Genomic DNA, 19,214 nt, shown 5'->3' with positions numbered 1-19,214 from the left:
TTCCCTGTTTGCACATATTTGAGGTTGTTGGCTCCTCATTAGTCTGGTTGCAGCTTGCTGTCCAGGGGTTAATAGGGAGGAGGTTTAATTGCACCTCCCCCAACACATTAATAAGGTTTTGGTAGCAGTATAAACTGCTTTGTGTGCCCACTATGTAGGAGGTGAGAGTAGGTTCTCACCCTACTGAGAGTGTGCCTTGACGTGGCGGGTGAGCTTAATTATGCTTTGGCCAATTCATATAACCAAAACCTCTCATTTATATTATGTTTATATATTTGTTGCCAACTTTATTAGGGTAAGAAGCGCAGACAGTTTTTGTTTTTTGTATACATTGTACAGCCAACACACTGTATTTGCAGCATGCTCACACTGTTTGGTAGGCCTCGTATTATACATTTGTATTATTTGAGCCTGTGACTAGCTTAGCGCACCGACGTTTTTTCTTTTCCCTGTAATGAACATAGAGACCAGACATATAGTCAGACATATAGTGATAAGAGATACCATAATAGTCATAAATCCTTTCTATGTCGGACTGTACATTCTGCTATTTTCCTGCTATGTATTATTATATATATATATATATATATATATATATATATTATAAAGAGACACCCCCTCCCCTGCGGAGGACTTTGGATTCTTTAGCAACAAGGCACTTGGAGAAAAAAACATATCCCACATATGCATTTAACCAATTCATACAAGACAAGCAAGACTTAATGGTAGCTGTAAATCATAAAACTCTTCAACTTCCACCCTGTAGAGGATGAAGGATTAGTAGAGAAACTTGTAAGGTGTCTGTAAAACCCTATGGTGTCCCCTTATTGCAAAATAAAAACCAACACAAAAAAGCAATGAAAATAGGTTTTATGAATTTAACCCATTGTAGCTTTTATTCCTCTCTTGACAACTGAGCTGTTAAAAAAACAAACACATTCACGGTTTTACACATGACAACTCTTGAAGCACATCCAAAACACATTGATACGTGTGATACATGTGACATGATTATCTTACCATCTTGTTGATGTGATGTTGAATTACATACAGTCATTTCTTATGTTCTACTGGGTAAGTTAAGGATTGGAAGGATTTTTATGTACAATAATATAGATCAACCTTGCAACGTGCGACTGGAGAGAAAAGAGTTACTAAAGTGGATTAAAGAGTTACTAAAGTGGATTAAAGAGTTACTCAAGTGGATTATGTGTGTTGCCATACCCTGACACAAATGCTTGAAATAGATAAAAGGCAACACTGTTTTACAGTCTGTAAGGTTCACTATAAAGTTGCGCCAGGCTTAGTGGATCGTATCTAAATCGTCACACACAAGAAAAAATAACTTATTGAGAACGTGAAATTACAGCACCAACAGGAAGAAGAAGAAGAATTGCATTAAACCTGATTAGCTGGTTGTTTGGATCGAAAACTTTCGAAAAAAGCCTGGGGCAAAACATTTATCTATAACAAAATGGAACAGGGTAACATCACAAAGGTTTTGGGAAAGGTGTTTACAGCTTAAATAAAGGTTAGACTCTGTGGGTTTTTTTGCATGTTTTACTTGGACCCCCTTTGGGGGTCAAACGACCCATTCACAGGGGTCGCCTAAGACCATCGGAAAACACATATTTCACAATATATAATTACATAATTTTATGGTTGGGGGTCACCACAACATGAGGAACTGTATTAAAGGGTTGCGGCATTAGGAAGGTTGAGAACCACTGGCCTAGACTAATAAGGGCTTTAGGTAACTTTATTTCTACACCCCATTTATCTTTTCTTAATGCCGCCTGGGCTAAATGTTGCTGATCCTGCCATGATGGAGTTTTCAACAGTGCCCCAAGGTAAGGAGGTGTGGAAGTTGAAGAATTTTGCTGATTCTGGATGTCGGTACAATGATCTTTACCTCATTGCTTATTCTGCTGATAGCAGATAAGATAACACTACAATCACCTGTCTACCTCATTTCTTAGTTTACTTATGTCTTGGTTGTGTCTCGGAAGAATGTGTACATATGGTATGTTTTGTATGTTTTCTTTGCTCTAAGTGCCTTGTTGCAAAAGAATCAGAGTCCGCCACGACAAAGGACAAGTTGTCCCTTTCTTGACCTTCTGTAAGTAAAGATTTCACATGTCTGGGGGGGGGGTATATTTCTTGACCTCTTTAAACCGTGTGTGTCAGCAAATCAAAGTAAATATACCAAAAGATGGCTAGACAATATGCTAATAACTGTTTGCGCTTCTTTGCCTATATATTGTTAGAAAATTAAGGAGGGGGAGAGAAGTCTGCGAACTGGACTCTCCCCTGTGCGCACTTGAATAAAGAAGCTCTTGCTTACTCAACTCATTGAACTGGTGTCGTCAGATTTCTTGCCGACATTCACAGAGGTAACATGGTTACTGGTTTTGTATGTATGTTACATGTTTAGCTGATTGAAATGGCCATTGAGAATAAACACAAGATAATGAGTTAGCTACATTTCCTACTTGGCTAACTTGCCATCTCAGTAGGACGAGAGTTCATCTGAATATCTAGGAAGTTAAAATGCACCACGCAGGGCAGCAACTAGGAACTATGGTTGAATATGAATACAGGTTTGGACAACCTTGGTCAGGAAGGAATGCAGTAGCTAAAAGGCTGAATATTGCGATGTTTGTATTAAAACCAGTCATCATACATTTTTATTCTTACACAAGTAAGAACCCAACTGTAGAATTTGAGTAATTTATTTGATTCAAGTAGAAAAGAGCAACAGTCACGTTAAACTCTACATATCTATATAACAGTGATCATGTTTTACAATATGTAATATTCAGAATTCATCTATGCCTTCTTTGGTTTTAGAGAAGTGGAAACATCCAGTGGTCTTCTTTGCATGCATTGTATGATTTCGTTCATGACTTTGTACGCTTACATTTCTGCCTTCTACAGATTTAACACTTACTGCTTTTGGGTATCTTTTATCAGTTTTCTTAGAACCAATTCTCCATATCTGCAAGCACTGGTTGCCCCTGTCTTCAGATTCTTCAATTACCTGAGATCTTGGATCATTAAACAGTCTTTTGACCACTGATTTATCCTTGGGCCAAATTGGACGACTCACTTCTCTTATTGTTACGCCTGCTTTAAAAGAGCTGTCCCCACTCTTATCTAAGTTAAGTAATTCACATGAGCTCATTGGATGCCTTCCAAATGTAATGAGATAACACACTCTTTCCTTATAGAAATCACTGCTAACAAATACATTAGTGTTAATCAGTACATACCACAGCTTTAGAATCATTGGAGAATATTTTTGCTTTAGTTCAATGCTCAAAAACTCAATAACATAACTGATCTGGGCTTCTCTGTCATTAATAACCATTTTGAAATCATGACTTTGGTTCGTATAGTTTGCCTGATCCGTGTGCCACCTTTGTTTTTTTTCATGCTCACTAAAGAAGTTTTGCGATCCCTTTTTGCTTAAATTGGGAAATATACAGGAGTCATTGTAACTTAATGATTCTGTGTATTCACCTTTTCTGCTATATCTTATATTATTCATTTTTTCCTGAAATGTGGTGGATCCTTCGATGGCAATGCGTCCAGTAAAATGAGTTTGTTCCCATGCTCTAGAAGGTCGTATATTGATCTGGTAAACCATGGTGCTTAGTAGAGGCCTCAGGTGTGTGTAGATAGCTACACAAACGAAATGTTCATCACCAAAGAAGTTGCTCCAGAATTCTTCACATAAGAAAAGTGCTTTTATGTCATTCATCAGCCACTGACAGGCTGTCAGAAGCACTGTCCTCAGCCCAGCCTCATGTCGACTACACACACATTCCACTAGTTCTCGAGTGTTGATGACTTCTGACAACTTGGTAGCCAAAGAGCCTTCTGATAGCATGTATTCTAGCTCCCCGTCCATTCGGGACATATCACCTGGGCCACGTGGACATTGAGTTTTTATGAGTTTAGCCAACTCTCTGCATGCAAAAGAAAGGATCTCTTTTTGAGTGACACATCCATCTTCTAATATCCGGAGCTGCACACTCTTCAGGATTGCTTCTGAAAGGGCCTGACAGGCACCATGCAATACATCTCTTGAGCCATCCAAGGACAAAACCTCTTGTTGAAGACATTGCTGAATTAAATTTTTACCGAGGTTCATGCAGGCTGTGAGTAATGATTCCTCCAAAAGGCAATGCATTGGCAAAGCCATAGCCTCAGAAAAATCTCACCGTGGCTTCAGCTGAGAAAGGAACGGGTTTACTGAAATGAAGTTGCAAAACAACCCACAATGCAATGCATTTTGGAATGTTTCCATCTTCCTCATTTATGACAAACAATCTAGGTGATTGTTTTGTGACTTCTCACTGTTATTAAGTAATGAGTAGTAATGTAAATAATGTAAATAATTTAAGCATGGAGTTTATTCACAACACAATGTTTTTTTCTTAAAAAAAAATAAAAAAAAAATAATAATAAATATATATATATAATGTTTAATTCTTTTGCCACAAGGGATGTGGTTTACAAAAAAATATTTTTTTTCTCTCTAGAGAGGAAAATAAAAAAGCCTTCATTCCCATACCGGGAGTCGAACCCGGGCCGCCTGGGTGAAAACCAGGAATCCTAACCGCTAGACCATATGGGAACTTCTGCACAAGTCATCAGGTGCAGATCTATTTGACGTTGGTGAGGCTACAGGCCTTCATTCACCTATTATTTCCCTCTAACTCAGTTTACCTCCACAGAATAACTATGAATGCTTCCCATTGAGCTATCTGCAACAAGAAAGAATAAACCAAAAATGCTTTACACGGCGCCAAGAGATACCCAAATCACCCAAGTGCAAAGAGGGTTCAAACAGTGGAACCAGGAAGGCACACATCATAATTTTGGGGGGGTAAAAATGTTTTCAGTGTTAGGTCATTCATGCTGTTGCTTCTTTGTATGGTGTTCCCTGTCAATACATAAATGAATAAACATTAATATTTTAGAGCTTCTTGATCCGAGGAGAAATCCGGTTGACTTTTGGAGTCGTGAAGGTTTTTGTCTCCCTAAGTGGCAAAATAAAAAAAAAATAGCTTGTTTCTGTATATATACTTGGCTAAGCTGATCTTCAGTGCAGTCTGCCTTTTATATGAGATGTATGTTTCTTAGGTGACACTAGGGGGCAGACGTATGCACAAAGTATACTGATACACCAACAACAATAACATACGGACAAGGACAGGGCATCCCTGGACTTAATATTATGTTTTATTTATATAACATCTTCAAATACATATATTCAAAGGGTCCGGCAAAACTAGAATTGACAGACTAAAGTGAACTGATACATTTGGTAACAAGAGCACTCTTGGATATATAATCATTCCTAAGGGGGGCAGTTGTTTTTTACCATCTGTAACAAATAGGCTTACTAAAAGAATTTTGCAACTAATTATTCTTCACTTTGTTTTTTAAAGCCTGATAATTTATCCGCAACTTATTTTCTGCTAAAGACATCCCAAAGACCCCTATTAGTGATTTTAGGTTTCTAAACAGATTTTAGATGGAAAGTAATCAAAAGGCAAAGAACTTTGTGCAGAATGTATAGTAACATATATGTTCTTGAACACTGTTGTAGCTACATAGATGAAACAGGCACAACGGCTCTCGTGTCAGTGCTACAGTGCTATATACTGTGCTGTATTAAAAGGGACACGATCACAATTTTCTTTGCTACTGTGGTCTTGCAAAGGCAAGTCCACACCGTACACAAATGCCATGCCTGTATATATTGTAGTTGGTCAGGCTATTGATGGTCATGTTGCGCGCTCTCACAGTCAACCTTATACATGACATTTATCATCTGTCATTCAGTAAACTCAATCAATTATGTCTTAGGTTGTTGGTTCCCTTATTCAGATGAAACTTGGTTCATTTTTGTGATCTGGACTAGGTCAATACTAGTCTGATTGGCTGATTGAGATTTTTTTTCCCTCCATAATAGGAACAGTGAGCTAAAATCTGGGAATCACAGCCCTGTGGGTTATTTAACCCTTTCACGGCAAAACCCGTATATGTACGGGCTCACAATGCATTGTCCTTAAACCCATTAATGACAACGCATTGTGAGCCCGTACATGTATGGGCTTTGTCGTGAAGGGGTTAAATGTTGTGTATTGTTTATTGACTTATATCTTTGTAGGTATAATAGTATAATAGTAAAGTACATATATTATTACATTTTAGCTGTGTATAAAGCATGTAGGTAGGTATTCACATTAATGCATCTAGTGAATTAATGGTTTATGATAGTGATTCTAATGCATATCTTTACTTCCTATACTGAAAGGTCATGGGGTATTGTGTGCAGTCACCACTGCGCAAAGTCATTTTCCTTTTCCTGAGGTTCCTGCTTGCACATAGTCATCTTCTATTGTGTATTGTGAACTTGGGCTCTTTACGAAGACAACTGTAACAATAGAATATCTGCCTATTTAGTGCATTCAAAACCGTGAGAAGACATAGACCAGGTGCAAGGAACAGCTGAGTGTGCACACTTTTCTTTTTTAAACTATGTTTGCATCCAATTGACTCAAGCCCACCTTCTGTGCTTCTTACAAGAATGTAAAGAATCTTAATAATACTTTACATACTAAAAGAATGGTCATTTCAGAGCTAGAATGCGAATGAATAGAAAGGGTACAGGCAGGCTGGGATTTGCATGCATGCATGTTTATATATGTAAAAAGTCAGCCACTGTCAGTGATCATCCACCAACAGCTCTTACATTTACATAAAAAAAGTGTACTAGACAAGCTCTATAAATGCATATACAGAGACATATGTTGGCTAGGCAGTGCCCTAGGCCTCACCCAGGGTTGCACCCTCAGCTGTCCCCTACCAGTCTCTGTGGCTGCTAGGGGAGAACTGGAACCTTCTGGACCGAGAAGAAAGTGGCCCCATTGACCACTTGTCCCCCAAGTAACGTATTAAATGGCACACATATTTACACACTAACACAAGCTGTAACACACATTTGCACACTCATTTTAACATAAACTTACACAAAGGCACTTGTGCTAACACCCACACTTACACATACACACACATCCTAACACACACCATTAACACATGTGCAAACCCCTCACAACTACACATACACACTCATGGTAACATACACTCATACAGAGTCCCTACCTAACTCCCTTACACGCTCTTTCACTCCCTCAGCCCCTTACCCTCTCTCTTACCCCCCCATCATGTTTTCTTCTTTAAGCCAGATGAAGCTATTTGAGGACTAAACTCACAGATCGAAATGAGAACATAAATTATATAATTGTTCTAATGTTCTGAATGTAACACATTTGCAACTAAATCCAGCATCAGAAACACAATTCCTAGTACCGGTAATTTTGAATGCCCAAACCCATCTCATAAATTATATTTAATCATTTGACTGCTGATGATTGTCCTAGAAAATGAATTCACTTCTTAAAAGTTTTCCAAAAGGAGGAATACAAATGACAGATCTGTTACAGGTTATTTCCCTAGAACACTAGATTACAACTGAATTCAGAACAGCGCCTTTAACATATGGAAATTTATGTTTTCAGCACAATCAATCAAACAAAGTTTTAACGCACACATGAAATAGTTGTGATTGGAATATGATGTTTCACCCTTCGAGACTCTGTGTGAAATGTCTCAGCCTATATAACATCAGCAGTAAAAGTATCAAACTGTTTCCAGAAACAAAAATTACCACTAATTACTTTTCTTTTGTTTTTTTGCTGGTATACCATTATATGGGGCAGTAAATATCTGTGCTACCACACAGGTCAGATTATATATATATATACATACATATATATATATATATATACATGCATGCATAAAAAAAAACAAAAAACAAGCTGATGACCTTTTGTAGACCACAGGAAGTATGTGGGAAATTTGGGGGGGAAATACATTTTTTGTATAGTTTTATCATCTCTAGCAAACTCTAGCAAAGTTATGAAAATTGTCCATCTCCCAAGAAGAAAAATGTGCCATGAACTCCAGCGCTCAATGGGTTAAATGACCGCACTAAATGCTAGAAAACGGTAATGTTCCAGTTTGCAATTTCTTGGATTTTTTTTAAAGAACACACATGCGGCCCAAACTGGTTGAGAATTCTTTTCATGAGTCCAAATATTTTACAGTGTACCAAATGTTCAATTGTTGTGCCAAATTGAAACCGAAACAAACAAAAAACAATGGATACTATAACAGCCAAATACTTGTTTAGTAGCCACTTTCCTTAACCCTTAACTATCTAATATGTAATGTCCCATATAATTTCCAGCATTATGTAAATCAATGTATATTATAACCCTTTATTATCCATTGCCAATCATATAACAAATACAGTGGTAAATAGGTTATAGGTGCAGCAAAAAAGTTATCAACAGTTCTCACTTCACAAACAACAGGTGAGCTACGTCTGCATCCTGTAATATATTCTTCACCCATTTGGCACAGAAAAGTTTGAGCCTTTTTACATAGAAACATAGAGAACACGGAATTTGGCCCATCTAGTCTACCTGCTCTTCTATGCGTAATCAGTTCTTGGTATTTTTGTAATAATAATTACTGTGTTAACAGCTGTCTTCTCTACTGGGAGGCTGTTCCACTTTTCTACCACCCTCTCAGTAAAGTAAAATATGTACTTATTATCTCATTTGACTCTTTGAGTATATCTGTTCGCGTATATAACCGTCAGTTTACCTTATTTTGGGGGAAATCAGTTTTATTAGAATTTGTTATTATAAGGAGGGACGTTTTATGGTAACCCCTTAACTTCCAAAAGCAAGTGCAATGTTTTGTGCTCAAGCAGTTAATTCACACAATAAATTAAACTAATCACCATCATGCCCTGGAACTCTCAGGGTTTGACTCTGAGTCTTGGGTTTTTGCCCCAGGGTCTCAGGCTTAAGGGGCAGTTTATCAGGGTTGCACAGTCTGCAGCTGCTATGGTCATATATAAAACTCAGTTTTATCTGTTTGAGTATAAGTGATACACTTAGTGGAATCTTAAAATAATGACAGGTCAAGGTGTCCAAGAGGACCAGTGTTACAGCCATTTGGCAAGCACATTTTGGCAAGTCACTACAAATAATCTTCACACTGTGCTATTAAAGGGTTAATATTGAAAGAGCGTCAGGGTCGGCTCATTGGCTATGATCACCATACAGAGGACGTAAACATTACATAGCTTGGTGTTGCAATGTGTATCAGTTTCCATAAGTATTGGGTCAGCCTCCTGTAATGTAAAGAGTACAGTGACCACGCCCCTTCTGACCCCAAAAAAGAGCAGATCACAAAACTCTACGTCATCAGATGGAGAACAGCAGGTGATATTGTGGGGAAATGCTGCTCATCACATCTTCGAGTCATTTACAGCAGGAACCTCACACAATCACAAGGAGAAACAGCTGCTATGACTGCTAGAGGTGAGTGTCTGTCCTTTACCCCCAATGCTCTTTTCTCTAGTTTAGCACTTGAAGGGTTAAACAGACTATAATGGTCTTTGATTGAATCTGATCTGTTTTTAGTATCTGTGTTTTACTGTATCCCAGTTGCCTCCAAGCAGTTTCATAGTCATGGGACAATAAGACGTAGTAAACTACAAGCACCAGTTTGGAAGTTCTGCTGTTTTAATCTAGTTTGTGAAAAAGTCTTAGTTTACTTATTTTTAGAACTAGTTTTTGTGATAGACAACTGTTTAGTATTATTTACATTCCCACCTTTTCATATTAAAATAAGCACTTATTGTGCCCTAAACCCCCAACTCTGAGAACCCTATACAATATATAGTGTCCCCAGTGTTTGGGGTTTAGGGCATTATAGGGAGAGCCCTGATTCATCAATACATGGCAGTGTGAGAAATAAGTAAAATACTAAATTAAGTAACTCTTGAACATATATGTAAGAAAACTGTATTTCCTATAGCTATTGTTTATTGGTTTTCTCGATGTGTTAGAGATATCATTCCAGTGGATGTAATAGCTGTAACCATATCATTAAAAAATCCCAGTCCATAAAACTATCTTGTGTAATAAATTATTACAAGCATTAAGTAGATTGGAGAATCGATAATTACTGACCATCTCTCATCTCCTACATGTTATCTCACATTAAGCAGATCGGCAGAGTTCCTCATTGGAATCTCTGGTGGCGAAGAACTCCAACTAGATTTGCTGAGATGCCACACCTAAGAAGTCAGTATATACCCCAAAACAAGAATTGTGAATTTTTATGGTGGAGCTTGGGCCACCTCAGCCCTAGGTCAATAGACCCCCTATGTTCACGAGTACTTTACTTATTTTCATTATACCATACTCATGGTGATGTAATTTGTGATGTCAGCAATATTTTGTTGGATGTCTTAGATTGGACATTGCCAGCAGTTATAAATTCTAGAATGCTATTAACAGCAATTTCAAACATAAAACACCAGAGATAATGTTTAGTATAAAAATAATAAATCAAGAAATGTCACAAAATTGTTGTGAGCTAGAGGACACATATGTTATATTACCGTAAGATCGTACAAATCACATTTGTATTGTTCACGTATATCATATGCTCGGTAGATTGTAAGCTCTTTTGAGCAGGGCCCTCCTCATATATTACTTGTTATGTCCTGTCTACCCATTGTACAGCGCCGCGGAATATGATGGCGCTATATAAGACAATAAATAATAAGATAGAAGGATATGTTCTGGGAAGGCATGGTAATGGCTGATGGAGGTGCTTAGACTTAGAGCCACTCTGCAGTGGTGCTGGGGTTTCTGATGTTCTACCACCGACCACACATGTAATCAGGAAAGCAGTACTGCAGAGCAAGCAGTGAGGTCAAGGTGACAAGAGGAGGAAACACAGTTTCTTCTGCTCTAAAGAAAAGGGGGGGGGAGGGGGAATAATGATCAAAGATAAGAAAATAAGTATTTATAGGAACCCCAAATATGTATTCCAAAACACCTGTATTTTATTAATTGAAAATCACTGGCGAGCAATTTAATAGTATTAAAAAAAAATACTGGATAGTGTTTTGGTACTGCGCAGCCCACCGGTGTTTCCGTCGGAGTAACATGGCCCTCACTTTCTGAGTTGTACATGACCGACCTAACATGTAAAATCTGGCTTTAACGCTGGTGGATGTAAAACACACAATTATTGCAATTTTATAAACATTTTTTTAAATAAAAAAAATATCTTTGAGTGCTATCGGTCCCGTCCAGTAAAACCTGTAACTACTGAGTGCCGCAAGCAAATGTTTTTGTGGTGCTTGCTAAGTACTAGTTACTAACGCAGGAAAACAAACCCCATTTGATGAATGATTTCTCACGGACTTGTAAACTCTGCAGCTGTTGGGACTGTTTCCTTGAATCTCCAGGACAGTGAGGTTTCCCATAATTGAGAGAAGAACAGTAAGTTTATTCAACATCATTTCCTATTTAACAAAAATGTAGGTGATGCCAATTTATGATTGATAAATATAATATCCTGTGAAAGCTAACTGCATGGGGCAATTAATGAGTTAAATATCCATGCTTCAGATAGATAGATGGAGAGAGGGAGATCAAACGGAAGCTGCCGATCCTCTAAGAAGAATTAGGACAATGGGAGCTATCGAGTAGAACGTAACTATGTAAAAAATATGACTTTTTGACATGTATAAATGAAAATAAACTTTTGCTTAATCTTAATCATATCCTTAAGGCAGTGTAAACCTACAACGCAAGGCAGAGGACAAATGGACTGATCTGTGCAATTTTTCACATTGTGTTTTTGCTTTTTTTTTTGCGAATTACTGTTTTTGGGTGTCGTTTGCACATCGGCTGGAATTTAGGGATTCCTGCAGGCGTAAAACAGTTAAAGTGGATTATTTGGGGTCCGTTCACTAAAATTTGAGTTGTTAGATTAAAGGGTTAACACAACTCACGTGACTCTCCAACCTGCAAAGCAGCTCAGATATCCATTCATAATATACAGGTTGTTTGCAAACCGATTGCAGTGCCGACAACTGCGTGTAATAATAATGAAATACCCAAGTTAACGAAACATATATGCTGTACATACCTATGATGCGTACATAATGATAAAATATCCTGAAACAAAAAAATTGGAAGAAATGTGTTTATCGACATTTAACTTTAATTCTATGTAATATTTAAAGCCAAATAATCAGAATTTCGTGCGTGATGTATTTTTTTTTTTTTTACCACATTCCTAATCCAAAAGTGTAGTTAGGCAACATGATTTTTTTTTTTTGTTGTATTTTGGAGTAATCAAACATTGCATGGATATAATATATAAAGAAATAAAAGAGTGGATATAATATATAAGAAAATAAAAGAGTGGATATAATATATAAAGAAATAAAAGAGTGGATATAATATATAAGGAAATAAAAGAGTGGATATAATATATAAGGAAATGAAAGAGTGGATATAATATATAAAGAAATAAAAGAGTGGATATAATATATAAGGAAATGAAAGAGTGGATATAATATATAAAGAGATAAAAGAGTGGATATAATATATAAGGAAATAAAAGAGTAGATATCATATATAAAGAAATAAAAGAGTGGATATAATATATAAGGAAATAAAAGAGTGGATATAATATATAAGGAAATAAAGGGGTGGATATAATATATAAAGAAATAAAAGAGTGGATATAATATATAAGGAAATAAAGGGGTGGATCTGTGCTCCTCACCCAAAGTACAGCAACAGGTGTTTTATAAACTGGAAAAGAGCCTGGTGGAGGTAATGCTTTCTTAAGCTGAGTCTAGATAGTAAACAGCTGAAGCTACTTTAGTAGACATGGGCCAGTTTACGCCTTAAAACATTTTATATACAGTATGTTACCTGTCAGATACTACGGATACGGCTGGTGGGTGTTTGTGATACTTATGTTAATGCCTTAATAGTTTGTGAATTGAGAAGCTAGTCATGGTTTGAAACAAATAGAGTGATTGGCAAAAGACTTGGTGAGAATTTAAAAAAATAAAGCAGTTTGATGCCCAGAAGATAATCATTGAAACGCTTTTGATCTATTTGATATATGCTGCAGAGGGGGAGTGGCTTTGCAGTGGGTGGGGTTACTGTACAAGGGGAATATATTTGCATAAGGGTGGGAGTGGTATAGGGCGGTTGTGGATGAGGCTTAATGCCCCTCCCATGATCTGGAGATTGAGTATTGTGACCCGGAGAACCCGAGAAGCGGTGCTTCACCCGGGGACATCCCAGGTATGCATATGAAGAACTTGTAGAGGAAACCATTAGGCGTCAGACAGAGCAGATAACAAGTGGAGCTACAATTACATCATTATTAAAAAGAAATGTATTCTTCACTTTAAACTCAATAGTTTCACCACAAGTAATGTGCAGACCTTTTAGAACTGGGTGGCTTTTTGGCTGGGAAGTGTATTCAGGGGTACACATAGTAATTTAAAGGTATTGATCGTGGGTTTATTTTGCCCCTGGAGTCACCAATATTTTTTTTAACCTTCTATGCAAATTGGGAAATGCATAAGATGGGTGTTGTTTCACTAACTTAACTACGTACTGGATCTTTACAACCGCAAGACCAGGTAGCTACTGGGTTAGGTAAGTTGGCTTAAACATTGCAGTTACAACACTCTGTATTGGATACACACCATTCAGAAAAAGTGTCTCAGTTTATTGGTTTCCACCCTGGTTTCGTTGCGAAATATCAAATTGCTACCTGGTCCGGAAGGTTCCAGTATGTTGAGAATACAGATTAATAATAACGTATAGTGTATAAAGCACAGAACCCAATACCACTCATTGCTCATTGTTTTATTTTCTACTATAGTTATCTAGATTTGCACATAACTTCCACCTAACAAGAATGATTCACATAAGAGCTGATATCTCTTTCAGATAGGACATTATGTTTGTCATAGTAGTGATTAAATATGTATTTTTGTTTAATTTCCCAGGCACATAATGGAGTCTCTAACAACGTTGCCAGCTTCCTTGACGACAGAGCTGCATATGTTGGAATACAATGTGTCCATGGCTCTGCATGTAAACGTCTGCCTTATCCATGACGGAGTCCTCTCAGACATACTTCCGGTTATGTACTCCTTCGTGTGCGGTGTCAGTTTACTGAGCAACACTTTAGCCCTCTTTGTGTTTTGGGCAAACAGTCAACGATGTACCTCCATGGTTATATATATGAGGAACCTGGCAGTGGCTGACCTGCTGTTATCTCTCTGTCTACCTTTCCGAGTGGCTTATCAAAACAATGATGGCCCTTTGATCCTTTGCAAGATCATAGGTGCGTTTTTCTACTTAAACATGTATGCTAGTATTATGTTCCTGAGCCTGATCAGCTTTGATCGCTACCTTAAGATTATACGACCCTTGAAACAATTCAAAATACATAGTGTTTCATGGAGCACCAGAGCCACCCAAGTCATCTGGTTAATTAATGTGGTCTCCATAGTCCCATTTCTCTTCGAACAGAAAAGCAATGAACCCTGCAGTGATAAATGCTTCCACTTCAAGCAGAAGGGGCACCTTGGAGCTGCAATCAATTTTTCTGCAGTGATCGTCTTTTTCATTCTATTATTACTCTTTGTCTATTTTTATGGAAAAATATCAGCCAAACTCCACCTTGCCTTCCTGGGAAGAACACAGCCACAAACAAAACGGAACAGCAGCAGGGCAATGAAGAAGACTTTTGTTGTCTTGGTTATCTTCATTGTGTGCTTTGTTCCATACCACGTTGTGCGAGTCCCTTACATCCTAGCCCAGATTGAAGTAATTTCCAGCCTGCCCTGGAAACAGACGCTGCATATCACCAATGAGTTAGTGTTGTGTTTATCTACCTTCAACAGTTGTCTGGACCCTGTGATTTATTTCTTCTTGTCAGACAGCTTCAGAAGGGCTATCATTTGCACTTTCCAAGGGAAAATCAAACTCATTATGAATAATCAAGACCACAACAGCTCCTATGTCTACAACCTCCCACAGCCATCGAGGCCCGAAACTCAGCAGTTCTCATAAATATGTACTTGAGTGCCGCTCACTTCTTTATTGTAACAGTGTTCTCTACTGTGACAGAGGAACAGAGATGCCGAAAGGTGGCTGCTTGCATCGGCTTGCCAAGAATGTATAGTTGTCATTGCACCAAACCTGAATTTCCAGAATGCAAGTCTTTGTGTATCGTGGCTGTGATTACCCAGTGAAATATCAGTACACTAATACTTTCATGTGTTCATTAAAAAGGAAACATACAAAGGGCCCTTATACATTTAGCTAATGTTCACTCAAGCACGGAGACTGTTTTTGATAAAAAGTTGATCATTTTAACAAACATATAGTTTTTTTTTTTCACTTTTCTCCTGACGGGCTGCTGTCTCTTTTCGAATGTCTGATGTTCCTGCTCTAGAGTCAGCAGTGATGAAGGCTATATTGAAGAGTGCGTAATACATAAATGTATAGAGCCCTTATAGTTTATTTACTGTTTTTCCCTATGGAAATCTGAGTGGAAGTTTCTCATTTGGCAGCCCGTGGTGTCGGTAGGCGCATGCACAGTCATTGGGAATACATGGTTATGCCCTTACAGTGCATCTTCTTCTAGTAGAAAACAAAAGAAACCACCTTCACGTGAATGTGAATGATAAATAAATGAATATATACCCTACACGTTCTGCTGCTCCCAAACAACACTCCTCACAAGTGTTTAAAGAATCGATATGTCGGAAGAGGGGTGCATAAACAAGTGGGGGAAAAAAGTACAAGACAATAGTGTAATAAATTCAAACACAAAGAATAAATGAATGTGTTAATTGCACTCACAAAAGTGAATTTACAAGGAGGCTCATCAGAAAGGACTTTGTTTCTTCTTAAGGTGTGCAATATATACTTTTGTAAGTGCAATTAACACATTCATTTATTCTTTGTGTTTGAATTTATTACACTATTGTCTTGTGCTTTTTTTCCCCACTTGTTTATGCACCCCTCTTCCCCGTTCCTCCAATCCGTGGACAGTGTGTGTGTGGAAGCTCTGCCCGAAGGGCTCTGGGAGGACTGGTTAACAGAGTTAATACTAGGGAGAAACGGATGAAGAAAGAAGACAGAAGAACAAGAGCTGCAGAAAAGGAGACGGTTGGCGGAGAAGGTAGGGAGATATTGAGAGAGAGAGAGAATGAGAGTGTGTGAGAGAGTGAATGACAACAAGCAAAGGAGATGGATACTTATCTGGTAATGTTAGGTAAATGGTAATCCATTTAATATATTATCATGTTAGCCAGTGTTTGAAAGATGTATTTAGATATACTATATTGTAACATATTTTGTTTAGTTTTTGTTCTTACCGCCTTTTGAGTGTTTGCTTCTAATGCTGGTTTAATGGCTTGGAAATCCCGTGCACATGGCAGAAGACAAACTTTGTAAAAAGTGTTACTGAACAATGGCGTTTTAGCATACTACATAACTGATGTTCTTTGGGACCAAACCCCCTTTGCCCCTCTTTCCTCTCCTTGGTGTCTCTTTCTTTACTGAGCTAAGAATGTTTGCTAAATTGCTTGTGTAAAGGTGTGTTTACAAAGCAAGTTGTGCACATAGATAACATCATTCTTCAACAGTAAATCCCTGCCTAACTTGGCATCAGCCCCTATAAAATAACTACTGCTGTGGCCATTTAAGAAAATTTGTGTTAGGCAGTGAAAAGTCCAAACAAATGTATGTTTTACTATACAGCTTAATAGCTTTCATATATATATTTTCCTCGTCATTTATCTGCTTCTTAGTGATATGAAATGAATGATATTAAAATAATGCGACTTTTTATACGCGTTCAAAGCTTTGCAGTCACCCCAAGGCAGTAATGATGATCCTATGCCATAGAAATATTCTGTGAAATACATATTATGCACAAAAATCATGTAGGGTTACCATATTGTCATTATACATTTTATAAGTTGATGACGAGGACCTGCAAAGTTCTACCCTGGAATATATCAACAATATTCAATTATAATCAGTTATTCAGTACAGGTCGGCATCATGTGACATGTATATGTGGCCAATGTGCAACCTTAACCTTACTGGAAGGTGACATTCCCCCTGGAGAAAATGTGTAGAAAACATGAACTTTTTAGTTAATTATATGAGCCCTTTCCTTTTAATGCATTCATTTCAGTTTCAGGTAACCTAGACAAGACACTCAATAACATCAGACAATAATGTGACTCCTTTAGAGTCTGTGTATATATATAGTGTGGGACTGTTTTAAAGTCTACTAAATATGCTATTGATATTGTGATTTCATTTTTGTATTCAAATTAACCATATAAGCTATAAACCATTAAATACACATGTCAGAAAACGGTATTATTTTTGTCATTGATGTAAATCCATCATCTGTCATATAAAAATATGTTATTTATCCAGATCGGACGTGAAATGACAATTTGTGCAAAAAAATCAGAATGTTGAGTGAGGTATTAACTATGATGCTAAAAGACATATAAGGTGGTCGCTTCATTTGTCACACGGGTTTATTACAGAAAATTAACCCACAGAAAAAAATGAGACATCGTTTCTTGAAAATGATCAATTAATGTTTCTTAGTAAGTTTAGTCATTTTCTGCGAATACAGACCGACCCACCAAAAATAAAACAGTTCTGAGAAAAGGTAGTTAGCACGCAAGATTGCCCGATAAGGAAAGTGAAAATCACCTCCCCCCCCCCCCACTCTGAGGAATTTGAGACTTTTACAATTAAATGCGGCATTAAGAAGAATCGTTCCCAGTACTGCTGAATGCCTAAACCCTTCTGAGAAATAACTCTTATCACCAAGCCGGGAACACTTTATCACTTATGACACTTGGCACTTAATAGTAGGCGCTGATAGGATGTTGCCATAGAAATTGAAAAACGTTTTACGAGCTTTGTCTTTGCGTGATTAAACCTTCGGAGGAATGACTGAAATGTCAGATCCACTAAGGGTTATTTGCTTAACATAATGAGCGGCTGGGGCTACAAACAGCTGTTAGAGGAGTATAGATTGGGGGCAGAGGTGCCGGGACCCGGTTCTTTGGGCCGGCAGATGTTAGCAGGCACTTGCCAGGTAAATGAATGTGTTGCATTTCTCGCTAAAATTCCGATGAGAGTTCTAAGAAATAGCGATCAGTGATGCAAACTCATCTTACTTTACTGATCCGTATAACAAAGAAGAGAAAAAGGTCAAAAGTAGAAATGTCCTGTAGTTTATTTTAAATATATTTTCATATATTTAAGCAGATTTGGCAAATAATTCATATCGGACATTTCGGCATCAATTATAAAAATATAATTTAAAAAGATACCAGCATGGGTAGCACTATTATTTCAATAAAATGTTACAAGGGATTTTTATAAGCTTTAATATCAACTAAAAAAAATTATACTATGGAAAAAATATCTTGATTTAATCATTTTTTCTGGATGCACGATTATTCCTTCCTATTGACTTATCTCTGCCTTATTGTTAAGTTGCTGCTTGTTGTTGATTGGTTCAGACAGTCTAAAGGCGAGGGCTCCAGCACATAGGTTCTCGCGTTGATTGTAAGCTCATTTGTTTGTGTCAAGTCCAAGTTGTTCTGCGATGCACTATTTATGTCGTCTTATTTGTCCAGCCATGCCGAATATGACTATATAAATGAATAAATATTAAGAATAACAATGACAACATCGATACACAAGTATGTCCTTTCTGAGGAATGCATTTGCCTACTTCTTTAGTAGGACCGTCACAGACAGTAGTGTCCCCTTAAGTGTAAGATTCAGGCAATATTAATTCCGTTCATAAATGTATACCATAAAAATTGAACTTGTCTTAAACCCCATTTTCCAGGTTGAGCATGCGTGACCTCCCTTTACCTCACATGTCTTCTCTCAATAGTTCCTCTACTCAAACATTTCTTGTATACTAAACACATATTTGCTCGCCAAACACTGAATTCTTTTCCACCTCCTGGGATTCAGACTACAAAGGATCTCAGTTCACATTCATCCGCTCAGCAGCCTTTTACAGATGCCTTATAAGACGGCTTTCGACGTGACCAAGTAATTACGGCCTTGTCGTTTCGGGAAATTGGATTTAGCAAAGAATGTAAATGAAAATTATACCCTAAGTGTACTATTCATTATTTAATAAATTGT

At 37.5% G+C, this 19,214-nt stretch overlaps 1 protein-coding gene and 1 non-coding gene across 2 annotated transcripts; one reads left to right on the top strand and one right to left on the bottom strand.

Annotated features, from left to right (window-relative positions):
• Window positions 1-4,570: 4,570 nt before the first annotated feature.
• TRNAE-UUC (transfer RNA glutamic acid (anticodon UUC)) lies at window positions 4,571-4,642 on the bottom strand. The gene has a single exon. It is a non-coding gene; the product is annotated as a tRNA-Glu (tRNA).
• Window positions 4,643-14,006: 9,364 nt separating this feature from the next.
• LOC149298250 (putative G protein-coupled receptor 34) lies at window positions 14,007-15,071 on the top strand. The gene has a single exon (XM_089487683.1). It carries the CDS (start codon window positions 14,007-14,009, stop codon window positions 15,069-15,071), a length of 1,065 nt encoding a protein of 354 aa, XP_089343809.1.
• The last annotated feature ends 4,143 nt before the right edge of the window (window positions 15,072-19,214 follow it).

Source organism: Sceloporus occidentalis, unplaced genomic scaffold, assembly GCF_023333645.1.
Source record: "Sceloporus occidentalis isolate IW3139 unplaced genomic scaffold, rSceOcc1.0.p SCAF_34, whole genome shotgun sequence".
NCBI classification, from domain to species: domain Eukaryota; kingdom Metazoa; phylum Chordata; class Lepidosauria; order Squamata; family Phrynosomatidae; genus Sceloporus; species Sceloporus occidentalis.
The sequence above is the reverse complement of the archived record's forward strand: the minus strand, read 5'-3'. Positions and strand labels throughout refer to the sequence as shown.

Coding starts and splice junctions, on each gene's coding strand:
- LOC149298250 (XM_089487683.1), top strand. CDS start 14,007: ATGGAGTCTCTAACAACGTTGCCAGCTTCCTTGACGACAGAGCTGCAT.